Source organism: Tupaia chinensis, unplaced genomic scaffold (genome assembly GCF_000334495.1).
Source record: "Tupaia chinensis unplaced genomic scaffold, TupChi_1.0 Scaffold000175_1, whole genome shotgun sequence".
Lineage (NCBI taxonomy): Eukaryota > Metazoa > Chordata > Mammalia > Scandentia > Tupaiidae > Tupaia > Tupaia belangeri.
Genome location: NW_006159650.1, coordinates 1,209,154 through 1,236,124, shown reverse-complemented (window position 1 = coordinate 1,236,124; position 26,971 = coordinate 1,209,154). Strand labels below are relative to the sequence as shown.

Genomic DNA, 26,971 nt, shown 5'->3' with positions numbered 1-26,971 from the left:
CATTAAAATTCCATGAAAGAAAAAAAATTACAATGAAAATTGATGAATGTTTTTATAAACATGCTTGCCAAAGGTAGATACATAGGATCTATTCAAATTTTCTCTTAAATAGGAATACATACTAACAAATTTCAACAGCCATAAATAAGCTCAGAGTATATAATATATAGGGTAGTTTCCAATGCTCCAAGAAGATTTAAATGCCACTCAGTTTAAACTCCCCTTTAAGCTACACTAAAGACTGTTTTTACCATGGTAAATGACAAAAAGAAAAGTTTAATGGAATTTCTAAGCTGCTCTCATCTTCTTCTAACCCTGTTCAGTCTCTCTCACCCCACCCCTACTTCTGCCTGGACACAAGAGAGCCAGGAAGAAATGACTACAAGACTCAAAAACAATGCCCTATTATCTCAGGGCTGGGAGTAGAGCCTTAGGTTGAGAGGAAGGAGGGTATCCTATCAATATTTTAATAATTTAAAATAAAAATGGCTTCCCATTTTTATGCCAGGAGACTGTTATAATGAGCACTTGTCACTTTTCTTTTGAATATTTTAGATAATAATTATTTGAATAATTCCAACAAGACTTGAGACTAGAAACGGTTATTTCTGCTTTCTTGTCTCCCCATAAATTAGTAGTAGCAATAATAGGTGATAATTACTAAGCATTTACTACTTAATAAGCACAATAATTCCATCAGGTATTAATAAAAGGTTATCATTATTACTATTATACAGATGAAGGTACGAGGGCAGAGGAAACCCAAATAAGTTGTCCAAGATTACAGAAAATAACTGATAGAATCACAACATGAACCCAGAACTTGCTGACCCCAAAGCTTCTTGGCTACCCTTGCTTAAGAATGAATACAGAAGCTTACATTAGGACAATCTTTTCACTTGGAAATATATAAAAAATTGTTTAAAAAGACAATAAAGAATATCTTTCAAGAATTACTTATACACAAAGTGAACTTAAATTTGTTCAAAATGGGGACCAGAAAGTGGCATGGTGGTTTAAGTGCTGGACTCGCAGACATGGCTGACTGCAGTTTAAGTCCCAGACCTGGCAGTCTGAAGTCACACTGGGTATGTGAGGGGTGCCCAGAATCCCAGGAAGAGAATGAAGGAGAAGGGATCATGTCATGACCATCCCCCCAGTGGGGGGGCTGATTTCTCACTTTCTCTCTCTCTCTTTCTGGTGATCACATGCACTTAAAAAACTTAAAAAAAAAAAAAAGTAATAATAATTTCTTAAAAATGTAAAAGACTGGCAAAAATCCCCTTAGACTAAAGCCTAGAAGGTCTTTCTCCATAAAATATTTCAAAATATCTCAAGAATTAAATTCTAACTTAGATATCTGATTACTTATTTTGGAGAGTTTAGACAAAAATTAAAACAGAACATACTCCATTACCTTTGAATCTTTTGGCTTCTTTTTCTTGCCTTTGTTTTTCACCTTGGTAAGATTAAACTAAAAAAAGGGAAAAAATTAATAAACATTTAAATAACAGCATTATGAAGCTCAACATAAAGAAACTGTATTTTCATGGACTAGTCTTAAGTGAAATGTATATAAAATGCTAAATAAAAATATTATGCATTAGCCCAAGTGCTGTGACTTATAAGAGAAAATAAGAAAAAGTTTAATGATGCCTAGCATTAGAACTAAAATTAAATTGTTCCAATATTTTCACCTCATTTTCAACAGGGCTTATGTATTTCAACTAATTAATCAGACTTCTCAGTAATTCCAATTATACCCTATAAGAGCATTTTTATGATATGCCTTTTAGTAAGCCAAAGTCGCCATTCTTTACCTGGTCATACACTGGGGTACAAACAGTAAATAAAGAAGAATTTAGCTCCCTTCCAGGGTATTTTAGTTGTGTTTTTCCAGTTAGCTGGGCAATATTTGACAGAGCAGATTGAGAGAAAATTTCATGATTTTTATCCTCAAAACCAGTAAGCAAGCAATTTTCTCTTTGAAAACTGCCATGGGAGCTGGCAGGTGGCATGGTGGTTAAGGACTCCCACATGGCTGACTGCGGTTCAAGTCCCAGACCTGGAAGCTTGCTTTCTCACATTCTCTCTCTTTCTCACTCTGTTCCTCTGTGGTCAAATAAATAAAAGTTAAATAAAATAACTCTTAAAAAAGAGAAAAGAAAACTGCCACGAAGCTGTTCTTTTCTCTATTTAATCACTTTCCTAAACTGAAGAATTTCTGAACTGCCAGAAAGAATAAACGGCAACTACAACCTCCTAAGGAAGACAACTCAGAAACTGTTTTAATGTAAATTCAGCTTGGAGCTACTCAAAATGTAAGTCCCTCTGATATCCTTCCAGGATGAAGTATTAACATTTTAATAATTTAAAATAAAGTAACTTTCCATTTTTACCCTAGGAGATCATTCAATAACTCTGCCTTTCCTGTTTCTAATATGAAACTTTATCAAAACTGTCTAATTTAAGCCTCAGACTTAGCTAATTGTTGCTTTAACTTCAAGGACGAGACTGGCATTCACTTCCTAATGGAAAGCATACGTCGTCTACGTTACTGCACACTTGAATAGTTCTGGGTGCCACCTGTAATGTAAATGGGCACTAGCTTGGGTCCTCCTCTCTTCTGGCTAGTACAAATCAGAGCGTGATGTTAAAGTGATCACTCACCGGCGCTTCACCACTGTCTTGTTTCCTTAACACAGTGCAGCGGCTGTCTGTAGGAAGACACAGATGGTTCTGTGAGGAAACTCAGTGTTTACATTTCCATACAATATACTGAAGCCTGAAAACTACCCCCAACCTCTAAGACAGCATAGACTACATTCTATCCCTTATTTGGCTTTACCGCAGTTTAGACTGAACTCACCAAGGGCAAAGGACTGACTAAATGGGAACCAACTACAAAGAACCACAGCACTTGGATCTATCCGGCCTATCCAGGGTACTTGCTAGGGGCCACCTATGCCCGGTGCTGGGCGGAGATGCATTGTGATAGTCGCTGGCATACAAACTGGTGCTCTACAGCCACGGAAGGACAGCATCCGTGAACCAGGGTGCTGAGGGCAACAGGGAAATACGGTGGCAACAAAGCTGACGGGGTGATAAAGTCTTCAAGGGGAAAGGCCAAGGACGGGCTGTGGAGGCTCTGGTGAGGAGACATCTAAGTCAGACTGGAAATGTCCCCTCCTAGTAAGGGGAACTGTGTGAGCTAAGAGAGCAGGTAGGAAGCCCAACAAAGGTTTGGGCACAGTTGGAAGTTGGGTACATATCCAGGGGGCAGACAGGAAGAGTGATGATGACCTCAGAGAGATGATGCAAACTTCATTCCTGGCGAAACTAAGCAAATGTTTCCAAATAGAATAGTTACAGGATAAAAGAGTCTGGAAGAATCACTAGTGCCAATATAAGAGGAAGACTGGGAGGAGTCTAGTGGCATGGAGAGCAGTGTGGAGGCTATTCCAACAGTCGAACTGTGGGAAGTTTACTAAGGTCCTGCTGGCCTAGGGAAGTAGGGCGGACAGGAAAGGACACATCAGAGATAATGTGTTTTGGCACTGACAACAATTTAGTCATAACAGGAAGAGGGAAAAGAAAGAATTGAGACTAATTCCAGGGCTTCCTGCTTAAAAGATAAATATACACCAATGTTAAAGATGCACTTAGAAAAACAGGACTCAGGGCCAGCAGGTGGTATGGTGCTTAGGGTACTGGACTCCCACATGGCAAACCACAGTTCAAGTCCTGGACCCGGAGGCTTGCTTTCTTACTTTCCCTTTCTCTCTGGTCAAATTAAAAAATAGATGATAGTAACAAATTTTAACTAAATAATTCTTTTTAAAAAAGGAAAAGAAAAATGGGGGAGGGGGAGAGGCTATGCTAAACGGGTTCAGTCATATTGTTTTCAAGAGCCCTTGGCTGTCTACACAAAAATTTCCTAAGGAAATATGCACCTGAGGTTCAGAGAGAAGTTGGGATTCCCAACTATCTCAGTTTTGGTACTGAATACCATGACTAATCGATTCAGTGAATTTTGAAAGATTTTAAAATATATAATCCAGGGAGCAGCGGATAGCGTAATGGTTACGTCGCTGGACTCCCACGTAGTTGACTGCGGTTTGAGTCCTAAACCTTAGGACAGCTTAAAACTCACACTGGGTACGTGTGCATGTGTGCCCGAAATCCCGAGAGGAGAATGGAGGAGAAGGGACTGCAGCGTGGCCATCCTGCTGAGGAGTGCTTTCTCACTCTCTGTCTCTCTCAAGCAAGCACACGTGCCCTACAGAAAATCCTATCTTAAAAAAAAAAAAAAAAGATGACCCCTCCTTTAAATGACGAGAGAAAATTAAAAATGTCTGGGGCCTTTAAATGAAGAGAGAAAATTAAAAATGTCTGGGGTGAGGGTAATGGTGAGGAGGAGAGCTATTAGATTTGCAAATCTGATAGGACAGCCAGTAATTTGGCTGCTGTCTTCTGGCTCTAAAGGCAGAGAAACAATTATAGCTTCTGTACTATGCATTTTACAGAACACAAGAATCAGGAAGCGTGCACACTGAGGGGAATAGTGTCCTTTTAAGTTGACTTTTATGATCCGAACATGCGATGGGTTTTTTAAGCTCAGTCCCAGGACAGAGTTTTATTACCAGCAGCAGCAAACTGATGGCAATAAATTCCAGCTATGAAGCAACAGGTCACCTCTGTCAGGAAGTAGTGTGTTGGAAAGATAAAGCCATCAATACTGAAGTGTGTGCTTCCAGAGGAACTGCAATAAAGTAGCCTTCTAATTCTTTCTACTGTGTGTGAATTATTTATTTATTTATTTATTTATTTATTTATTTATTTATTTTGCCACAGTGCATATGCCTTCACCCATCCAAGAGAGACAGAAAAAGGGAAAGTGAGAAATAGCCCCTAGGGGGGATGGCTATACTACAGTCCCTTCTCCTCCATTCTCCTGGGAGTTTGGGCATGCACACACATGTCCGGCATGATTTCCAAGCTGCCAGATCTGGGACTCAAACCATGTTTGGCCATCTGGGAATCCAGCACCTTAACCATCACATGTGTGAGCTTTATAATGGGTGACACTATTCTTTGCACCCTGCTGATGCTGAGGGAAATGGGGGGAGAGGTTCATAAAATGAATGTGTAGAGTGAAAGAAATTAAAATTAATTTAGAATCCAAGAATAATAAATTTGTCTTTAAAATTTTTTTAAATCATTAATTTTATTTATTTATTTTTTTAATTTATTTTTTAAAATTTGACCAGAGAGAGAGAGACAGAAAGAGAGGGAAAGTGAGAAAGCTACACCAGGTCTGGGACTCAAACTGTGGTTAGCCATGTGGGAGTGTCCAGCACCTTAGCTGCCATGCCACTTGCTGGTCCCATATCAAATTTTGAAGTAAAATGGGACTGCAGATCACTGGGTCCAAATCATCTCATTTTAACGATGAGGACACTAAGATCCAAGAGAAGATAAGGTATTAACTGTTAGTTATCTTATTCTGCCAAACTGGATTCCATGCTGTTTCCCAAATAGGCCCTCCCAGTTCTCCTCCAACCTACATCTCTAAGTCCTGATACCCACTGTCTGATTCCACTTCTATGTCGGCAGTCCATTTCAGACTCCACCCCTACACCATGGCTTTCTTCTCATGGGAAGAATGAAAGTGTTAGGCTCTTTGAAGTCTCCAGACTTTTGTCTGAGTCTCCTTTCCTGAGCTCACCATATATTACAGTTATTCTTGCCGTTCCCTCTTCTAGAGCATCAGGTCCTTGAGGAATGCTTACACCAGGAACTGGTATAAGCATTTCTGAATTCCTTCTTAACACTTAGCACTGGTCCCACAAATTTTTCTAATGAGCTGAATTAGGGAAAAAAACTGTATCACAATTTTTCCTGATTCCCAGTTCTAGGCATTTCCCATTAAAACAGATGTGGTATCTGTTCTAGAGTCTGCAAACACCATGAACTTTTGTAGGCCGGTTTCTTTTTTTAAATACAAATCAGACCACCTGGGGCCAGCCAGGTAGTGTGGTGGTTAAAGTGACTGGATGTCACATGGCCAACTGCCTGGGTCAAGTCCCAGATCCAGCAGCATGAGAAACATGCCAACTGTGTGTGCATGCATACCCAAAACCCAAGAGAAAAGTGGAGATAGATAAGAGAATGCAGCATGGTCATCCTACCTGGGGTGCTTTCTCACTATCTCCCCTCTCTCCCTCTCTGTCTCTTTCCAGCGAGCGCAAGTGACCTATAGCAAATTTAAAAATCAGACCACCTAATAAATTCTGTCCACTTCATATGCTGTCAAAATGTGACATAGCTATAGCATGATGTGTCATTAGAATAATTCTTAGTGTATTATAAGAATTATGATAGATACACCCATCTGAGTGTATCTATATAATTCTTAGCTTGAAAATTTCATGACATTAAAAATAAAACAAACAAAAACAATCACTAACTCCCCCAAATAAACCAACTGTACTATAATTATTTTCACTATTTTCTTTGTTCAGTAATAGATACTCCTTGACTTATGATGGGGATATGTCTTGATAAACCTATGGTAAGCTGAAAATACCACAAGATGAAAATGTATTTTGACTACTAATTCAAAGTGTGGTTTCTACTGAATGCCTTGTATTGTTTTCACTCTATGGTAAAGTCAAAAAGTGGTAAGTAGAACAACTTTGGGTGTATTCTGTATTTAATTAAGCTATGTCTTTCCAGACTTTTCCCTTAAGATTAGACATAACGTAATTCAAAACTTGGCCCACATACCCATTATGTCAAAGAATTCATCTAAAGCACTATGCAACGCCGGAAATTTGTCTCTGTGTTCTTCTAGCAGCCATATTAAACCACGTGCTTCCTTCAGTGATGTTGGCTTATAGAAATAATCAAGTTGCTTTCCTTCTATAGAGCCGAGTTTATGACCGTATTTCTCATTCCACAGAAAAGTCATGATGCTAAAATCAAGCTCCTTCAGAGATGCTCCGTAACGAGAAAAAAAAGGTCCTGTGGCATCTAAGCCTGTAATAAAAAAACATATAAATACAAAAAAACTCAAGTCAGAGGAGGGAAAATTGTTTACCATAAAAATCACATCCAGCTCCCTATTCCTGAAAGCAGTTCCATTATAGTTTGCTTATATTTTCAATGGAAACATTAAAAACCTTGCCAACAGACTTGTTTAAGCTATCATGCATTTTGAACACCATTCAACATTGATATGCTAAGTACAATAAATCTTAGCAACTGTTGAATAAGGGGGGTTAAAGGCTTGTATCATCATAGTTATCTTTATTAGACGTAAGTATTGCATTGAGTTCATTTAAAAATATAACAGTAATTTTTTCACTAACTCACAATAACTTTCATTCCAATTAGTACAAACTAGCAAAATTTTCTCATGTTTTCTAATAGGTATCCCACAGCAACAAAATATCAATAACATATAAGATCTTCCCAGAAGCCTTTAAAAAAGGAAATGGGTAAACTCCTCCCCCAACAACTCCAAGAACTATTTCGTATGTCCCCAAATAGCTTTGCTCCTGAACAAAAACCAAGGTGCTTACTATTCCTTATTCCCTTTTCTCCAAGGCAGAAAACAGGGCAGCTGCAAAGTCATATACCCTTACTGAAAGGACAGTGAAACCTGCTCTTTACTAACACAGTCACCAAAAAGCAAAAGAGATCTCTGTTGGACTTCCCATCATTCCTTTAGTATAGCACAGTTCTTGCATGGGCTTTGGGTTCTTAAGCCAGCAGATGAAGCAGAGATACTGAGTCAAAATGACCATGGGTAGCTTCTTCATCTAGATGAGACAGCTTGTAAAGATCATGTTGCAGGGAACCAGCAGTTAGTGTAATGACTATGTTGCTGGACTCCCACATAGTTGACCGCGGTTTCGGGTCCCGGACCCGGTGGCTTGAAACTCACGCCGGGCGTGTGTGCATGCGTGCCCAGGATCTCAAGAGAAGAATGGAGGAGAATGGATTGCAGCGTGGCCATCCCCACTGGGGGGATGATTTCTCGCTTTCTGTCTCTATGTCTCTGTCTGTCTGGCGAGCGCACGCGCCCTATAACAAAAATCTCTCCCCCCGCAAAAAAAAGAAAGAAAAAAAAGATCATTTTGCAGATGAAATTAGCATCTTTAAATGCCAGAGCTAGGGACCACATGAAGGGAGCCACCAATGAAGGAATACCCCACCTAGTGATACATTCCCTACTCTAGGCTTAGTGAAGGGAATGGACAGATATTTACTAATGAAATGTTTTCTTTCACTTGTGCTCTATTTTCTGCCTCGTTTGCACTCATTTTCTCTCTCCCCTTTCTCCCTCTACCCCTCCCTCTTTCTTTTACTCTATTTCTCCCATTTTCATCCTCTTCTGCTAAATATACTAACTAAATTTTCCAATGTGAAATATGTGCCTGAAGTGACTACACTGTACAGACTTCTTGTGAGAAGGAAGTAAAATTCCAGGTATTGGTTGCTTGCTTTCATTAAATAAATGTGAGTTTACATCAGGGCTATAGTTACAGGCTTACTAATTAGTATTTTAATTCAAAGTACAACTTTAAATAGTATGCATATGTGCTTATTTTGAGGATATCTTTAAAATCTTCAGAATGAACATGGATTACATCACAAGACACGTACCTGGGGCCACGGGTGGTGCAGTGGTTAAGGCACTGAACTCCCACATGGCCAATCATGGTTTAAGTCCCAGACCTCGAGGCTTAAAGATCACACTGGGCACATGTGCATGCATGACCAAAATTCCAGGAGTATGGACTGCACGTGGCCATTCCTCCCAGGGTGAGGTGATTTCTCACTTTCCCCCTCACTGTCTCTCTTCAGTGAGTGTATGTGCCCTACCGCAAAAACCTTTAAACAACAACAACAACAACAAACATGCCACATTCCCATTTCTCCTGCAGTGAGCTGGGAGGTTCATGTATTGTATTAACCTGAATGAACAGTGGGTGCTCTTGCTCATGCAGCATAAACAGCCAAGCCTAGTGCTCCAGTCCTGAATCTATCTTGCAAACGAATTAAAGAAATAACTTTGTAAGTTACTTATCTGGTTGTTAGAAAATGCTAATGATAATCACATCACTTAAGAGTAATCTTCTAGGCCAGAAACTTAAGAGACCTATGCTCAAACAAGACTCATTTAGTCAATTCTGCTATCATCCTACTTTGTCTTTACTGATAAAAATTGATCATATTTTCTTTGAAACCCTAGGGTTCTTTTTTTATTAAACTTATTTTATTTTTTTAATGCCAGAGGGTGTGTGTGTGTGTATGAGAGAGAGAGAGAGAGAGAGAGAAAGCACCCCACAATGGGATCTGGTCACAAGGTCACACTACAATCCTTTCCTCTGTCTCTCCATCCCATCAGGAGCTGCACACGACCACACACACCTGGTGTACTGGCCCTGGAGTAAGATTCTGAACCACAGTTGGCCGTGTGAGATCCAGCTTCTTCTGCACAATGACTTAGCACTGTGCAATGGGGGCCGGTCCTCACAGCCTAGGAGTCTAATAGCCCTATGTCTAAAAACTCAGGCCAGGAAGGATGTGGGGGGCCTGGGTGGTCTCTACAGGCTAAGTAAGCCCCACTACTCTCTGAACTGCTGATGAAATGCCCTGCTCTTTTCTTTAGTCCTTTATCTAACAGCTTCTGATGGAATCCAGTGCTGTGCTAGGACGGTTGCTATCCTGGCTACCAGGCGAGCAGCACTCTAGAAGACCTAGTATTATACAGCAATTGTATCCGCAGCTGCCTTCTGTAGGCCCTGCAATGGCCCAGGGCAATGAGCCTTCTAGTTCTCAGTCAAATTAAGAAAGTCATAACAGAGTAGTAGAGTTACATAAATCTGTGATTCACAACCTATTTAGAAAATAACCTAAAAATTATGTGTGTGGGGCTGGCAGGTGGAGCGGTGGATAAAGGTGCTGGATTCCCACATGGCCGACCACGGTTTGAGTCCTGGACCTGGTGGCTTGCTTTCTGCTTTCCCTTTCTCTCTGTCTGGTCAAATATAATAATAATAAAAAATAATAATAAATGGAGTTGAATAAATAATTATTTAAAAAAAATTATGTGTGTATATGTGTGTGTGTGTATGGGGAAATTGTTTCTTTTCTTTCTTTTTTTTTTTTTTTTTTTTTTTTTTAAAGATTTTTGTCATATGGCTCACATGATCACTGGAGACAGAGAGAGAGAAAATGAGAAACCATCTCTCAGAGAAGATGGCCATGACACATCCCTTTTTCTCCATTCTCCTCTTGGGATTTTGGACCTGCACACACACCCACCAACATGATTTTCAAGCTGCCTAGTACAGGATTCAAGCCACATACTGGGCCATGTGGGATCCAATGCCACCTACTGGCTCATGGAGAAAGAGTATTTTTAACTATACACATTTGTAGTCCTGTCTGTATCTGAAACATCATAAATGGTTTGACAGGAAAATTAAAAGGATTCAGAGACCTATGTTTATTCTTTCTGTTACACTACATTACTCCCAAACGTGAAGGGACATACCAAAGCTGTTAAGTTTCTGGATCCAAGTGGCTAATTTGGGCTCCACTTCTTTAAGCTCGCTTAAAACATGCAGAAATATCCTTGTCTTCACTCTATCCTTTTCTCGAATCAAGTGACGAATGACGTAGTCCACTGCTTCATTTAGGAAATTTCTGCTGGAAAAGCAGGTTGTATAGTCTTCTGTGCTCAAAACTTTCCAAGAAAGCAATTCTTTAAGAAGCTTGGAAGTATTCAGTATGCCAGATTTAATTTTGTCAGCATACTGCTTAATGCACTGTAGAATTCTGTCATCCAGGAACTGACAATTCTGAACATTGTCTACTGTTTCTAAGGATAAATAATAATAGTTAATAAATAGAATTTGCAATAATGTAAACCAGAAAAAATGTAACACCATATAATATAAAATGACTCAGATTGATTCTATATTTGTTTTACATAAAAATCTCAAGAAGTTTTAAATTAGGAATATGAATATTTAATATCTCTGAAAAGATCTGAATGTTTATATTAAATCAAACATATCAAAAGTAAGTCCTATATACCCTTCATTCTGCACCATTCATGCAACAGTATCTAAAAACTTAGTTTCAGTAAAATACGACAGTTGTTGCCCTCAACAATCCAAACCTAGCTTCATCAACTACTTAATTTTATATTCAATTAACACGTTTAGTCAGCAAGTATGCATATTTACTATACAGTCACTGAAAAATTTTTTAGTGGGAAAAATACTTTTGATTCATTTGTGAAAGATTATTGGAATACTAGATAAAAAAATAGAGCAAGTTTCACTTTGGAACAGTCACAATAGTAAAAAAGAAAGAAAAATTTAACTCAAAACTGAAAAGAAACACACTGGCCAACATGTACACAGGGTCCGTGAGACATTCCCATATTGATCAGAGAAAAAAGAATAGATGAACACCAAATTGAAGGGTGAACTGTCTCTGCATCTGAACTCAGCATTATTTCAGATCATTGGTTGCTAATTTACAGTTCAACATTTTGGAACTTAAATCCACATAGCAGAATTTATAGCACACTCTCGAACATCCAATATGTAGTTCAGACATTAAGTCCACCTTCACTTTGAAACAAGGAAACTGCCCAGAGTTAGCAGCAAGTAGCATCTGGATCGTGTGTATCGTTTTTAAAATCAGTGTTCTTCAAACCAACACACTCCAGTTTGGAGTAGATGATGATGACCACATTAAAATACTAACTGAAACCTGGACTGCAATGAGGAAATGATTACTATAAGGTCCAATAAGGTGAATATTTATATTTATACTTTAAGCAAGCATATATTACTCATATCATGCTTTGGGCTTTGCATACCTTTTGGTTCTTCATTTTTGGGTGGATTGCTTTCTCTCAGGTCCTCTTCCATTCGTTCTTGTGCTAACTTTTTTGCTTCTTTTTTTTGGATCTTTCTCTTCAGCTTTTTGTCTTCTTTCAGTCTTAGCTTCTCTAGGCTGATAAATATTTATATTTAGGGATAATTCACCTCTGGTATAAGCTAATGAACTACTTTCCTCTGCCTACTGTAGAAACCATTCTCCAAGCAATAGGTTAGAAGGTTTCCTTTGTAGTTAGAACCTGGCCTACATCTTCTGTCCAATATAAAAACCCCACAGATTTACACGATCACAATTCAATCAAAATAAGAGTATTTGTTTCATAAAAACAACAACCTCAAAGATTAAGTGATTTCTAAGTCATAGTAGATTATGTAGATGTCATTCCCATGTATATAAATGGCAGCATAAATAAAAAGAGTACAAGTTACTCTGCAAGAAAATATATGTAAACTTTTATTTCAAAGAAATCTCTCATAATAAAATATTATTTTCATATCCCTGTAATGACTGATAGCATGGGAATTTGGTTCATCTAATTACAATGAATTCTCCCTATCAAATAATTCTGTTCATCTTTTTCTTTTGCTTTTTCTCATTAACAAATAATGAAAAAGAATCACTTCTTAGAATGCAAAACAAGAAACAGGACAAAAAGGAGAAGAAAAAGAAATAGAATTAATTAAGCTGAACAAAAAGACACAGAAAAGTGGATAATTTAGAATACATTGAGTATTTCACAGTAAGAAACATCATTGTTCAAATACTTGCCAAAGAGAGAGAAAAATGAAAAATGCTTTGGAATTAAAGTTTAAACAACCTATAACTAAAAATATAATTTTTACCTAAATGCCAAATCTATTAATCAAACATAATTTCGTGACACTAGTTGTCATAATTTTACTTACAAATTTAACCACTAAATAATCATGCTGATTCAAGTTTACATATTTAAACATTCTAGGTTCGTTCTCTTTAAGTTTTAAATAACTATAAAAACTATTTACAAAACACTTATTTGGATATATGTGCACACAGTCAATTTAAAGAATAGCATAATTTAGACATCTGCATTTAATAGAATTATATTCCAGGATATATATCATTACACTACTGATTGTTAAAAATCTTACCTAGAACATTTCTGTTTCAGAATAGGTCTTGGAGGAGCCTTTTCTTTTATGACCTTGTGTTCAAACTAAAAATAAAACAAAGACATCCAAAATTTGTCTCATACTCTCATAACATAAAGCACAAAACCACAAGCAACAAGTATTTCAGAAGCACACAGTCAGTGTTCAGTTTCATAGAGAACAGTGACGACGTTCTGAATCAGATATCTTTATGGGCTAAAACCCAGAAAGCTTCAGCAAAGTAATTTACTGAAAAGAGGAACAAGTGAGTAGACATACTTTAGGAAGAAGTTAATAAAAACTAGGAGTAAGCGGAAAATCCAGTGAATCACAAAATTATTACAACTACCCACTCTTGCCACTCTACATAATAAAGTTAAAGAAATTCCTTAAGACACTTCTCATCCCTAAGGACACAGCCCCCTTCCTCATCAATATTCAAATATTCACTAGGGATTACAAGACAGTTATCTAAAGGAGTAAAATAGTAAAGCTACAATGTAAAAAGCCTCTTTCCACGGGGAAATAAAAGAGCACGAGAATGCTTCATCTCTATAAGGCATTTGCATATCCTAATATTTCCTATATTTTCTTAAATGAAGTAACTTTCCTTTCTGGAAAAGGCAAGATCCAAATTATACGACTTCTACCAATATTTTAAAACATGTCAACATTTGGGCTATCAATTTAATAAGACTTAGATACTTACTTCACATTTAACTTGACCACCACTGCTGAAGATGATGATCTTAGAAATGATACCCTCACAGTCAGGGGTAAGACAGATTCCTTGTAGAAAATCCTATTTAATTAATAAAACAGAACAATGTTATACTTCTGGGACATGGGGGCAGGCACAGATAAATCTATATAGACATACCATTTTAACTACCAGGTAGTCAAAATATGGTCCGTTTCGATCCTTCTTCAGGAAAGCACTGAAAGTCCTTGCTCATGGCCATATGCTTTTCAGAGCCTCCCTAAAGGAAGAATACCTTCTGGGTATAGGGCTGATCTTGCGACTTGCTTGGGTCAGTGAACTGACATGCCTAAGCAAAGGATTTAAGTTTACATACACTGACCACTGCTCTTTTCCCTTTGACACAGGAACATGTTCCAGAAAAGGACACTCTTTAAATCAGATTCAGAAACAAAAAACATGGCTATGTACAACAGGGTTGCTAGAGCCCATCTATGGCCAGTATGACAAGTGATGTACACAAAAAATGACCCTCTCTAACTGTAAACCACAAAATAATTGGGTTGAGTATTACTATAGCACATCTTAGTGATACTTTACAAAGCGAACTAATTCAAAACCTGGGAACAAGGGGTAGTAGGTAGTGTAGTGGTTAAGGCACTGGGCTCCCATTTGACGGTTCAAGTCCTGGATCTGGTAGCTTGCCTTCCCACTTTCCGTCTCTCTGGTCAAATTAAACATAATTAATTTTAAAAAATTAAATAAGTAATTATTTGATAAACAAAAAATAAAAAACCTGGGAACAGTCAAAACTGTCAAAAAAAAAAAACAGTCAAAACTACTAGGCTGAGTAAGTCACTTCAGAAACTCCATTTAGGTAAGACAAAGACAGTACAGAAGTGACTAGAGGGCAATAGTTATTTGGTCATACCATTACATCTTCAGTGAACTATGTGAAAATGTACAAAATGTGAGAAGTGATTTCTACTAACTTGAATAATCTCTGTTGCAAACAGACACCTAGCACAACCTCATTTTTTCTCCAATAAGGATAGTGGTCTATATGAGCCTATGCAATGTACAAAAAGGTTTTCTAAGCCCATAGCTTATACAGATTAGAAACAAATTATATAAATGCAAATAGATTGTGAAATTGTGCCTTTTCTCTAAGTACAGAAAACCTCCAAGGAGAGACGTCATTATAGAATGTCAGTTGATTTCTTAGTATAAATTACCTTATCAAGTTTTGGTAGAAAATAAAAATTTTAAGACATCAACTCTATATCAACACTGTGATGAATGAAAGATCCATGAAAGACAAAAATTATCAGTACAAAATTTATGATCTGTATTAGAAATTCAAACATTTGAATTTTAATTTTTTTAAAGATTTATTTATTTATTATTTTTTAATTTGATGAGAGAGACAGAGAGAGAGAGAGGGAAAGTGAGAAAGCAAGTCACTAGGTCTGGGACTCAAACCACGGTTGGCTATGTGGGAATCTAGCACCTTAACCATCATGTCACCTGTTGCCTCCCTTTATGTTTATTTTTAATTCTCAGAATATACATGTGGTTATCAGAGAGAAACAGATTCAGAGAAAGAGGGAAGGAGGGACAAAGCACCCCACAATGGAACATGGTCATGCCACAATCCTTTCTCCTCTATTTTCCTACCCTGTCAGAATTTGGAACACACACACATCTCCCCACTATGTCCCCCCCAGGTGCTGGAGCTGAGGTCAGCCATTCAGGATCTGGCTCCCTTAACAACTAGGCCACGGGGCTGGCCCTAAATGTTTATTTTTCATCAAGCTATTCCCACTACAAAAGCTGGTTAAATGATTTATTAAATCATTTAATAAATGGGTACTGCTTTTATAATTGCATAAAATCAAACAAAGACTGATATTTTGCTTTAATATTAGAATTATAACTTAAAAAGTTCTAATTGCATCTAGAATGCTCAGGAAGGAAGTTACATTTACTTACGACTTTTTTTCTTTTTTTTTTTTTTAAGATTCCTGGTAGGAACAGAATCAATACAAAAAATACTAGTAAAAATCTAGATCTAGATAATTGGGACCAGCAGTTGGCATAATGGCTATGTCACTGGACTCCCATGTAGTTGACTGCAGTTTGAGTCTGGGACCCGGTGGCTTGAACTCATGCCAGGTGCGTGCATGCCTAAGATCCTGAGAGGAGAATGGAGGAGAAGGGATTGCAATGTGGCCATCCTCCCTGGAGGGTGATTGCTCGCTTTCTTTCTCTCATCTTTCTGGCGATCACATGTGCCCTATAGCAAAAAAAAAAAAAAAAAAAAAAAAAAACCTAGATATTATTTATATTATGCCTTACCTTGTCAATTTTATCATTAAAGGTGGTTGTTTTCAGTTTCTTCCAGCAGTTCATGTGAAATTCTATTTTACAGTACTGGCAACAGCTGATTCGTATAAAACCCTAGAAAAAAATTTTAATTCACATTTTAAAGATGTTTATGCACACACACTTACAACACACAAGTCAACACACTTACTTACAACACACAAGTCAACACACTTACTTACAACACACAAGTCAACACACTTACTTACAACACACAAGTCAAGGTAGAGTTGTTGCATTTACCTGACAGACCTAACTACACATTCCATGAAAGAGGCAGTAAGTCTGATCCCAAATTGCCTAGTGCCAGGGATAAAGAACTTAACTAATATCCTCATTTTTACAGTATAAAGATGTATTATCTTTTACAATATATCAAACATTTTATAAACTTTATTTCATTTAATCTACTAACCAGAGATAGTGGGCAACCATTATCTTTATAAATAAACTGGTAATTTATTTATTTCATTAAATGCCAGATTTGGTCTCAAATTTACGTCACTAAGACCAATCAAGTGATCACAATGGCCTTTATATTCTTGGAATCAAATTTTGCTAGATATAAAAATTCCAATGAATCAAAGATAATAATCTTACTTTGGGTCTTATGCTCCTGAGGACGAAGCAGTTACCTGAGCAGTTTCGTGAAACAGTGGCTAGAAGGAAATATCAATAAACCTAGCTAGCCTGCCTTCTCAGGTCACAATGTTTATTTTGGTGGCTCTGGGGTCTCACAAAAGATGATGTAGACAGAAAGTGAAACATGAGCATCTCCATTTTGAATATGACTCCGCTGCCATTTCCCTTTCCCTGTAACCTGACCTGTAAGCGTCTCCTGAAAATTCCTCACTGACTGCTTATCACCAGTAGGTGAATGCTGCCATCCATCCCTGTCCTTCTAACCAAATATTTATCACCAGCGGATGCAGCCATTTATAACTGTCCTTCCTGATAACTCGCTTTTTTTCAGTTTTTGTGAGCCACTTTCACATAACTCAAGGCCTGTACTTTCTTAGATGCATGCTTTTTTTTTTCTTTTGTGGTTTTTGCCTTTATATACCTTCCTCCCCCCTGCTTCGGGGCTGTAAGATTTTGGAGTGACATGAGGTTCTCTGCAGCCACTAGCTTAATGAAAGTCTCCTTTAATTTGGCTACAACTGGATGTACTCTGATTTTCTTATGGATTTGAATATAAATAAAAGAAGTCCAAGTGAAGGGGCAGAAAAGAGGACGTAAACCTACTAACAAGCCAGACCACCTGAGTGCCTCCAATTGTCCCACTGTACATTCATTATTTTACCTTGAAGTCTGGATCAGTTATGTATATCTGGATTTTGGAATATCCATGGCACTTTTGATAGCAGCATATGGCATCTGGCACAGGAGGAAACCTGCATTCTTCAACAAATTTCTCTAACAGCATCTAAAAACAAAACAAAATTAGTATTATGTGTCTATGAAAATGCTTGTAATTTCAATAACCTCTTATCTTTGATCAAAATGGTTTCGACAAAAGAATGACTAAATTGCTTCAGACAAGAACAAACTACAAAAAAAAAAAAAAAATCACGTAGAAAAAGGTCCATACATGGGACTAGCAGATAATGTAATGGTTACATCACTGGATTCCCAAGTAGTTAACCGTGGTTCAAGTCATGGACCTGGCGCTTTAAAACTCACGCTGGGCGCTTGTGTGTGTGTGCCCAAAATCTCAAAAGGAGAATGGAGAAAAAGGGATTATGGCATGGCCATCCACCTGGGGGATGACTTCTCACTTTCTGTCTCTCTGGCAAGCACATGTGCCCTATAGCAAAAATGTCTGCCAAAAAAAAAAAAAAAGAAAAATTTTAGGGGAGACCAGCAGGTAGTGGGGAGGTTAAGGCACTGGACACTCCCACATGGCCAACCACAGTTTGAGTCCTGGACCTAGTGGCTTGCTTCCTCACTTTCCCTCTCTCTCTAACTCTGGTCAAATTAAAATAAACGAATGAATAAATTAAATTAAAACTTTTTTTTTTTAAAAAGGCCCATACAGAGATGAGTTGAGACAGATTTTTTTAGAGGACTCAACAAAACAAAAAAATTCTTTTCAGAATTTCAAGAGGCAGAATCAAAATTGTATCCTCTGTTACAATAATTGGACCTCATTTTACAATTTATAGCTCTCAGTAATCTCCTTCAAGCATTCAGAGGCAGTCACGTAAGATAGATTAATCCTTAGGACGACCCTGAAGACTACTGTTCTGTTTCCAAATGTCACTTCATCTAGATTCTAAAACTGCCATTCATCTGCCTTCTTGAATCTCTGCCACTTGTGCTTATTCATTCCCTGGAGAATCCCACTGTTGCTGAACCCCCTGAGAGACTCATACCATGCTTCTAGTGCTGGTTTTTTGTTATCAACAGCTCCCATGCCTCCATTCCAGCTTTATACAAACAGAAGATCCAGTATTTTGTTTTATCTTTTTGTTAACAGTTTTGTTGAAATACAATTAACATTCCATACAATTCACACATTCAAAGTTTACAGTTTAGTGGTTTATAATGTATTTGTAGGGTTATACAACCAGTACCACAATCTAAATATAGAACGTTTTCATCGCCCCTCAAGGAATTCCATATCCATTAGCAGTCCCTCCTCACTAATATACTTTCTAGCTCTAAACACAGATTTGCCTACTCTGAAGGTTTTAGATCAGTGTAATTTATACACTACACGGCCTTCTACACGGTCTGGTGTCTTAGTATGATACTTTCAAGGATCATCCATGTTGCAGCATGTGTCAGTACATTTTATTTACTTGTTTTTCTATTCATCACTTGATGGGACACCTGGGCTGTTCTGAGGCTATTATGAACAATGCTGCTATGAACATTTATGCGTAAGCTTTACTAAGGACAAGTTTTCCTTTCTCTGTACATACCTGGGAGTGAAACTGTTGGGTCATATGGTAACTCTGTTCATTGTATGAGGAACTGCCAGGCTATTTTCCAAAGCGGCCTCACCATTTTACATTACCACCAGCAAGTACAGATGTTCCAAATTTTTCTCCTTCTTACTGACACTGACTGTCTACCCACATCCTACTGAGTGTGAAGCAATAGCTCACTGTGGTTTTCATTTGCATTTCTGTGAAGGTTAATGATGAACATCTTTTCATGTGCTTATCGGTTATTATCTTCTTTTTAAGAAGATTCTTTATTACTGAGTTCTAAAAGTTGACCCTTGTACTTTTAAAGGCTTCAGTCAAAAGCAACTTCTGAGGACATGAAAAGTTTCATCACAAGTAAAGCCCTTTCTCAGTAAATTCATACATAATTTAGCAAAGCATACTTAGACTTCTGGATATGAGACTAAATTCTTATTTTCCATGTCTTCAAGTACTTCTCAGTCATTGTAGTGACTGTGAGTGATGAAACAATGCCACTCCTGTCTCTAAGTACAACTAGTACAGCATATGGCTTAGTAACACAGATTCTGAAGTCAGAAGGCCTACCTTCACATCCCAGCTTCATCTTGCTGTTTAACCTTGAGCTCGTCACTTAACCTCTCTATACTTAGTTTTCCTCATCGGTAAAATGGGAATAATGATAGTATCTAATCTGCAGGACTAAATTCCATGACACATGGAAGGTGTGTGATTGGCATAATTGTAGGTAAACCTTTTATAGACAAAAAATTAGGGCCAGCCAGTAGTGTGGTGGTTAAAGCACCTGGATCTCAATTGGCCAACTGCACAGTTCAACCTGGCAACTTGAAATATGCACTGGCCATGTACACATGCATGCCCAAAATCCCAAGAGAAGAAGGGAGGAGAGGGGAATGTGGTGTGGCCATCCCCCTGGGGGATACTTTCTCATTTTCCCTCTTGGCCTTTCTCCAGTGAACACACATACTCTGTCATAAATTAAGAAAATAAAAAGATCAATAAATAGCAGTGATTCTCATTAGCGTTTAAAGGGAAATTCATGTGGGGAAAGAAGGGATGAAGTAATCATCTCATTGTCTTCTGAAACCTAAGCCAGTCAACACAGTTGGCCGTTAATAGTAAGAAACTGCAGAAATAAATTACAACCTTTATTTTCCCTGGCTGAGATTCTTCGATAATCACATTAGTTGTGGGCCAAGTTAACACTCCAGGAAGGCGATAAATCAAGGTTTTTGCTTTCTCAAAGTGATTAAGCGCTTCCAGAAATCTAAAGTCATAATTAGAAGAAAGAAGATATTAAAGATGTGACATGGTATTTTCATTTACCACAACAAAAGTAGCCTGCATTCCAAACTTACTAAGAAGAGTCTGTTTGATAAATCACTAAACAGAAATATTCAATGTAATCTAAATTATCTTTTAAAAAGCTAATGCATTGCTGCTGTTTGCTATAAAAATATTATGAACTGAACAGAAATTCATCCTAAACACTAGCTTCATTACGGGAGACGTACACTAATCCTTTTAAAAATTGCGATTTATTTTTAAAAGTTTCAATAATTACAACAGAAAACTGAAAAAGAATTTAGTTGCTCCATTTTAACTTGACCCTATTAAGATACCTGTAGTAAAAATCTGATAAAAAATTTTTAAAGGATCATATATTCTGAACATCTTTACTATAAAACAGTGAATTATTTTAACAGAATGAATGTGCATTTAAATTGCTTTATTAAGTTTGAAATTTTTAAGTTCTGTTTTGATTCACAGTTTCAAAAAATAATGTCAATAGAGTTCCATGGTTCACTAAATCAAAAAAAAAAAAAAATACTGGATTATAAAATTAACCAGGCCTTATTCTTCTCATTAGACTAAAGAAGAGTTTTCTGCAATCTTGAAATGATTGTCCAATTTACGAACTTATTTTTGCCTACATCTATGCATAAATTCACATGCAGAAAAGCTAGAGCACTACTCACCATAAGTTATAAACAAGACCTTTAACCAGAAACTGCACATTAATATGCCAGAAAGCCAGCATGTAAGATCTTTAATCTCATACCATTTAGAAATCAAAATGTAAATGTTCTTCAGGTGGCAAAGACTGTTTAGTTTACTGTGTCCTCCTGATTTGACATTGTTACTTTCCTAGACCTAGTAAATAACTGCATATGGCCAATGAATTAAAACAGGTATGTCCTAAACGCACATGAAATTTTAAAATCAATTTCATTTGTTGTAACTACAAAGGTGACTGCTACATCTTCTTCCCCTACATCTACCTTCTCCTTAATATAGGACAGCCTACTGAGACAGTAACTTATGAAGTAAAACTTTTACTTAATCTTTTAAAATCTATGAAGTACAGACTAGACACACTATAGGGTTAGTGTCCCAAAAGTCTCATACAATTTCCCCTAAAAAGTCAGATGAAGATTTAAAAGTTTTGATTGATGTTCAATCAGTCAACAGTTTCTTTATAAAGCAACCTAACATATTTACCACTGTATTAGGTACAAGTGACAGGGACAGAGTTTTTTTGTTATTAAGACATAATCCTGTCCCCTAAAGGTCATACTGCCAATTTGAGGAGACAGGACTAAAAGACATGAAATATCTATAAAGTAGCTACATATTACACTTTGAGTAAAGATTTCAAATGATAATAGAAGTTCAGAGAGGAGATTTTTTTATTCCTAACTTACAATCTCTTTGTGTATACCCACACACACACCTATTATTAAAATTGTTTTTATGATATGAAAAAGGTTGGGAGAAAATTATTAACAGACACAAGAATACATGTAAACAAGTGGAACAGGCTATAAAACCATATACCACAGCAGAGTAGGAAATGTCATGACAATTTAAAATATACTCCCCTCCCCTCAAAAGCTATCAGGACTAATACTGAATATGTACAACATAACATAATGTTCAACATCAAATAAGAAGTGTATGTCTGTATCCTTGATTTGATTATTACATACTGTATGCATGCTTTGAAAACCGTACTGTGTTCCACAAAGTTATATAATAATATATATAAATCAGAAATCACAATAAAAATTAATTTTAAGAACTTTACTAATAAAGGAGTAAACATTTTAAAAATTAAGCTGTTTTCATTACATTTTTTCAGAAACAGGTATTTAACCCAAAAATTGTATGATAAGATTTTTTAAAGCATGAACTTAAATCAATGCAGTTACCATTTATAGATGTCACACACTGAAAAATATTAAATCTTCCATGTCACATTATTCTATTACTTTCTCATTTGATGCAAAATTAGGAAGCACTAGAAACTAAACTGGATTGGCCTTGCTTTAACAATTAAGTACTGATATTGAAATGCCAGGTCCTTAAAGTAACTTGAAATTAGAGTAGCTTTGTTGTAAGTAGAGAAGATTAAAAATAATTCTAGAATGGGATCATCATCCATTAGACTTTGAATGACTTACCAGCCTGGAGCTTAAAGAAGTATCATTTATACTAACCTGTTTTTTTTCAAATATACTTTTCCAATTCCACAGTAGGCCAAGCAATCAAGTCCTTCATTGGGGTAGTGTTCAATAATCCTCTTAAACTGGTTTTCAGCTTCAGATAACTCCTTTAATAGTAATGAGAACAATGAGCACTTATACAGTGAAGGCTAGAACAGATTTTATATGAAGGATGAGTCATATTAAAAATAACTACATCTAAAAATTTCTATGGCAAAACTATACCTTCATTTTCTCAGAATACATGTGAATTTCGATCACATAGAATACTCAGAGACACAATCAAACCAATACTGCTTGAGAATGAAAAGTTGGAACTAGAACTGTCGGTCAATCAACCATCTGAGCATATACTAGTGCATCCTAGGGGCATGGTGTATGCTGGCTAATATCAACACATGTGAATTTATGGTAAAAAAAGACTGATTTGGGTGCAAATACACCAAAGCATACATTGCGGTAAGTGCTGCTCTACTGAAAAGACAGGCATGTGGTGATATTGTCACAATGTTTTGTGGCATAAAAAATAGCCCATGAATAAAAACTAAAAGAGCTTAGAGTACATTCTTCTGAATATTCTAAACAGTGGGAAACTTCTATGTTTTGAAAGCATTTTGTTTTTGGAAAAATTCCAAAGGACACTTAGCTCCAAGAAATATTGGTAACCCTGTTATAGGCAGCAAAGAAAACTATCACTATAAAATAGAGCTTGTAAAGAGCTCTGAGGCCAGTTTCAAAGGAGGCGCTCCAATAATATTCAAGCAAGGGCCGTGGTAGAATACACACATGGCTTCCTGAAATTCTCCCAGGTGTTGTAAGCTCTACCACACCTGTTTAGTTTGGTTTGGTTTTTAAAGCAGTATCACTTTTTTACAGTAAATCATAAATGCAATAAACCATTTCTTCTATTGAAATAAGGCAACACATGCCATTTAATATTTTTGTGTCAAGGCTAGAAAAAATTAAAACCATGAACTCCTTTCACCAATGAGCTACTGGAAAAGAGTTAGACAGCCCTTAATGGAAGACATTCATCTATCACACCAAGAGCAGGAACAATGAACCTCAGGTACTGGGGACCACCAGGATAGAATGGAAGGAAAAAGACAACTTAGATCCTAATTAGGCAGCAATTTAAGGTTAAGACTTTATTTAGCTAGGGAAGCTTGGAGTCCAAGTTGGTAGAAAGGTTATAATGCACCTGAGGTTACTCTAAAGCATTTTGACATTTATAGACATCTCAGAACCTTGGAAGCAAAACTGTAATGCTGAACAGTGCAGGACCATACCCATTCCAGGGAGGACGGCAATCACAGGAGCTCTTACCTACAGCCTGATTTTATGCAGTTACAGGAAGCCTGCATCTCAAAAGTAATAAAATACCCAAGGACTCACAACGCAGATCTAAGAGATATTAATATCATCATTTTTACTTTGTTTTTTTCTAATTAAAAAAATTGAAGTCTCCTTTTATAACTGTCCTCCTGCCCATTCCCTCTTTCCATCACTAAATACGTAACTACTAACTTTTATGTGTGTGCGTGCTCTAGGGCAAATTAGTTCAAAGGGAGAGAGAAAAAGAGAAAATGAGAAATCAACCCCCAGACAGCTGGCCACACCACAATCCCTCCTCCTCCATTCTCTTGGGATTTGGGGCATGCATGCACATATGCCTGGCATGTATCTCAAGCCACTGGGTTGAGGACTCAAACCGTGCAATTGGCCATATGGGATCCGGCTGCCTTAACCTCTATGCCACCTACAGCTCACAACTATTTTTAATTTGATGTACGGATAGTCCATGTTTCTTTACTTTTCTACAGGAAGACAGCTATCCATAAACAATTTATGCTTTCCAACTTGACTTTTCCCCTCAATGATATGTTTGTGAAACATATTGTGATATATCAGATTCTTTATTTTTCATATAAATAAAAAGTAGATTCCCACTGGTTGCCTGAGATGGTCTTTTCTTATAAAAAGATAAACTAAATTTTCATTAAAAAATAAAACCATGAGACCAGCAGGTGGCATAGTGGTTAAGGCACTGGACTCTAACATGGCCAACTGTGACTCAAACCCCAGAGCTGGTGGCATAGAAATCACACCAGGGGTGAGTATGTGTGTGCCCAAAATTCCAAGAGGAGAATGAATTGCAGTGTAGCCATCCCACAGGGTGTGATTTTTTTGCTTTCCCACTCTCTGTCTACCTCTGGTGAACTCGTACACCCTAAGGCAACAACCTAAAATTAAATAAATAAATACATAAATAAACAAATAAATAAATAAAAAAAAAAAACTAAAGTGAACTTAGCAATTTCAGACAAAATTATCAACAAAATATACAGAAGGAAATAAGCCAAAAAGGGAAGATAATTTATACATATCTTCTAAAATCAATGTTTTATTTTAATAGTTTATTACCTCTGTTAAAAACCTTACCTCGGGCTGTCCTATTCCCAGGAGAGAAATGGCAAGTCCATAGACTACTAAGACATAGTTAATCATGGCCAGGTTCAGTTGCTGTCAATAAAAAAGTTCCAGTTAAAAATCTGAAAAAAGTTCTATCATACCAAACTTCTAGCCACAATAGAAAAGAAGTATAATAAAGTCTCACAAATCAGTATCAGTACCATTAGGTTAAAAGCTAAATAGAATTAGAAAATAATAGGTCATCAGGGAAGTTATAACATAATTTTCTGGTTTTTTTTCTATGCAAAAATGCATCATTATTTTCCCAAAGATCCAATATATTTTACAAAGATAAACCATTAATTATATTGTTCTCAAATATTTAAAATATAAAAATCATTGTCCCAGAGCTCCTTGAGACAAGGTTCATAATACATTAGAACCTTCTGAAATGAAGTCATATTCTTTTTTTCCCTAAGATACTGGGTCTTGTTATGTTGCCCAGGTTGGTTTTGAACTCATGATCTTCCTGTCTCAATTTGAGATTATAGATGCATGACATCATGCCTGGTTTAAAGTCATATTCTTTTACACAGTGACAGATTAAGACGTTTGCCTTTTTACAGCTTTGCCTAAGCTATTTACTTATCTCACTAAAATTCTTTCCAAATGAAAAGCTATAACTAAAATGAGTACAAATCCTTGATTTAGTACTGCAATGAGAAAGGGCCAAGAGTTCCAATAAACCCAACTACAGTTAAAGGGTATTAACAGGGTTTGTATACCGTTGTCTATAACAATAAAGTTGAATTGGCGCATACCTGCTTCCCACAATCTGGAACAGATTCAGCAGATCTCAGCAAATTTCAGGTCTATTAGTACAATGAAATCAACGCTTGCTCCTCACCTGCATTTGGCTGAGGTGCATTAACACTGATAAACAAGTTACGAAATGGCAACTTCACCTTTATCTTTTGAGGATCTAACCCATTCAGCAACTCTGTGAAGGTCTGTGCAGCACTGCGGCAACGCTGCTCCAGCAAGGCTGTATAACCATCTTGGATTAAACTTCTCAGCATTTTCATAATATTAGCAAAATCCTGCAAAAAAAGAAATTCTATTTCAGTAAGCCAAATCTATGTCTTGTTTGTTTAAAATCCAAGATGACGAAATTCATCACAGAGTAGTAATACTTCATAACTGATAATGAAGTATTTGAATACCCAAACTTCCCTTTATTCGTTCAATTTCTTTCTCAGCACTGCGCATTTGAAGGTCACTTCTGCTGCTGTCAGGATAAGAAAAGGTGGTTCATCTACACTATGTGGTGCTAAGTTCTGTTTGCTTTTTCAGATCACATAGACAGTATTTTAAAGTTTTAACAACATATATAGAGAACACCAGCCATGGTTTAAGTAAATAATGTTTGGTTGAGACTAGAACTATTACATAAGTAAGAACATTGCAATCGATTTATGAATCATTACCAGATTTTTAACATCTGTCATTCTGTCCTGAAACATACTTCAATTCTTAGAAAGAGCTCAACTCCTGACTAACATGTACATGAATACAGTTAGACAAAATGAATTAGAAAGATACTAACAGGTTAAGGTCAAACGAAAGAACATAAGAAATAAAAAACAAAACTGCTATAATGTACTCTTAAATAAGAAAACTTTAAAATTTGAATAAATATGGGCACATACATTATAACTTGAATTCAGATTTTAGTCACATGGCAACAGCTATACATCACGAAAGCTTCATATAGATTGAAGAGGCAAGACTAGACATTCAAGAGACAAGATGAGACATTAAGCCTAAAATCTACTCAGTCCTTGCCAGCTATCTGTATACAATTCAACGGAGCAGGAAATGTTTATATGCACGCTGTATTCCTCACTGTTCCTAAAACTCTGAAGGAGACTCTACTGCACAAAGCACAGAGGGAAAGTAGTTGGATGCACA

At 36.8% G+C, this 26,971-nt stretch overlaps 1 protein-coding gene across 10 annotated transcripts in view; it reads right to left on the bottom strand.

Annotated features, from left to right (window-relative positions):
- Positions 1–26,971, bottom strand: part of TTC3 (tetratricopeptide repeat domain 3) — a 154,377-nt gene that overhangs the window by 58,527 nt on the left and 68,879 nt on the right. For all 10 annotated transcript variants that reach the window (XM_027770952.1, XM_027770958.1, XM_027770954.1 and 7 more), the window contains 13 exons: positions 25,966–26,100; positions 25,031–25,111; positions 22,583–22,695; positions 20,229–20,349; positions 17,453–17,575; positions 16,123–16,224; positions 13,774–13,866; positions 13,065–13,129; positions 11,912–12,048; positions 10,571–10,897; positions 6,790–7,041; positions 2,671–2,717; positions 1,418–1,474 (listed from right to left, as the gene is read on the bottom strand). In XM_027770952.1, the coding sequence (XP_027626753.1) occupies positions 1,418–1,474; positions 2,671–2,717; positions 6,790–7,041; positions 10,571–10,897; positions 11,912–12,048; positions 13,065–13,129; positions 13,774–13,866; positions 16,123–16,224; positions 17,453–17,575; positions 20,229–20,349; positions 22,583–22,695; positions 25,031–25,111; positions 25,966–26,100 (1,653 nt within the window). The remainder of the gene's footprint in view (positions 1–1,417; positions 1,475–2,670; positions 2,718–6,789; positions 7,042–10,570; positions 10,898–11,911; positions 12,049–13,064; positions 13,130–13,773; positions 13,867–16,122; positions 16,225–17,452; positions 17,576–20,228; positions 20,350–22,582; positions 22,696–25,030; positions 25,112–25,965; positions 26,101–26,971) is intronic.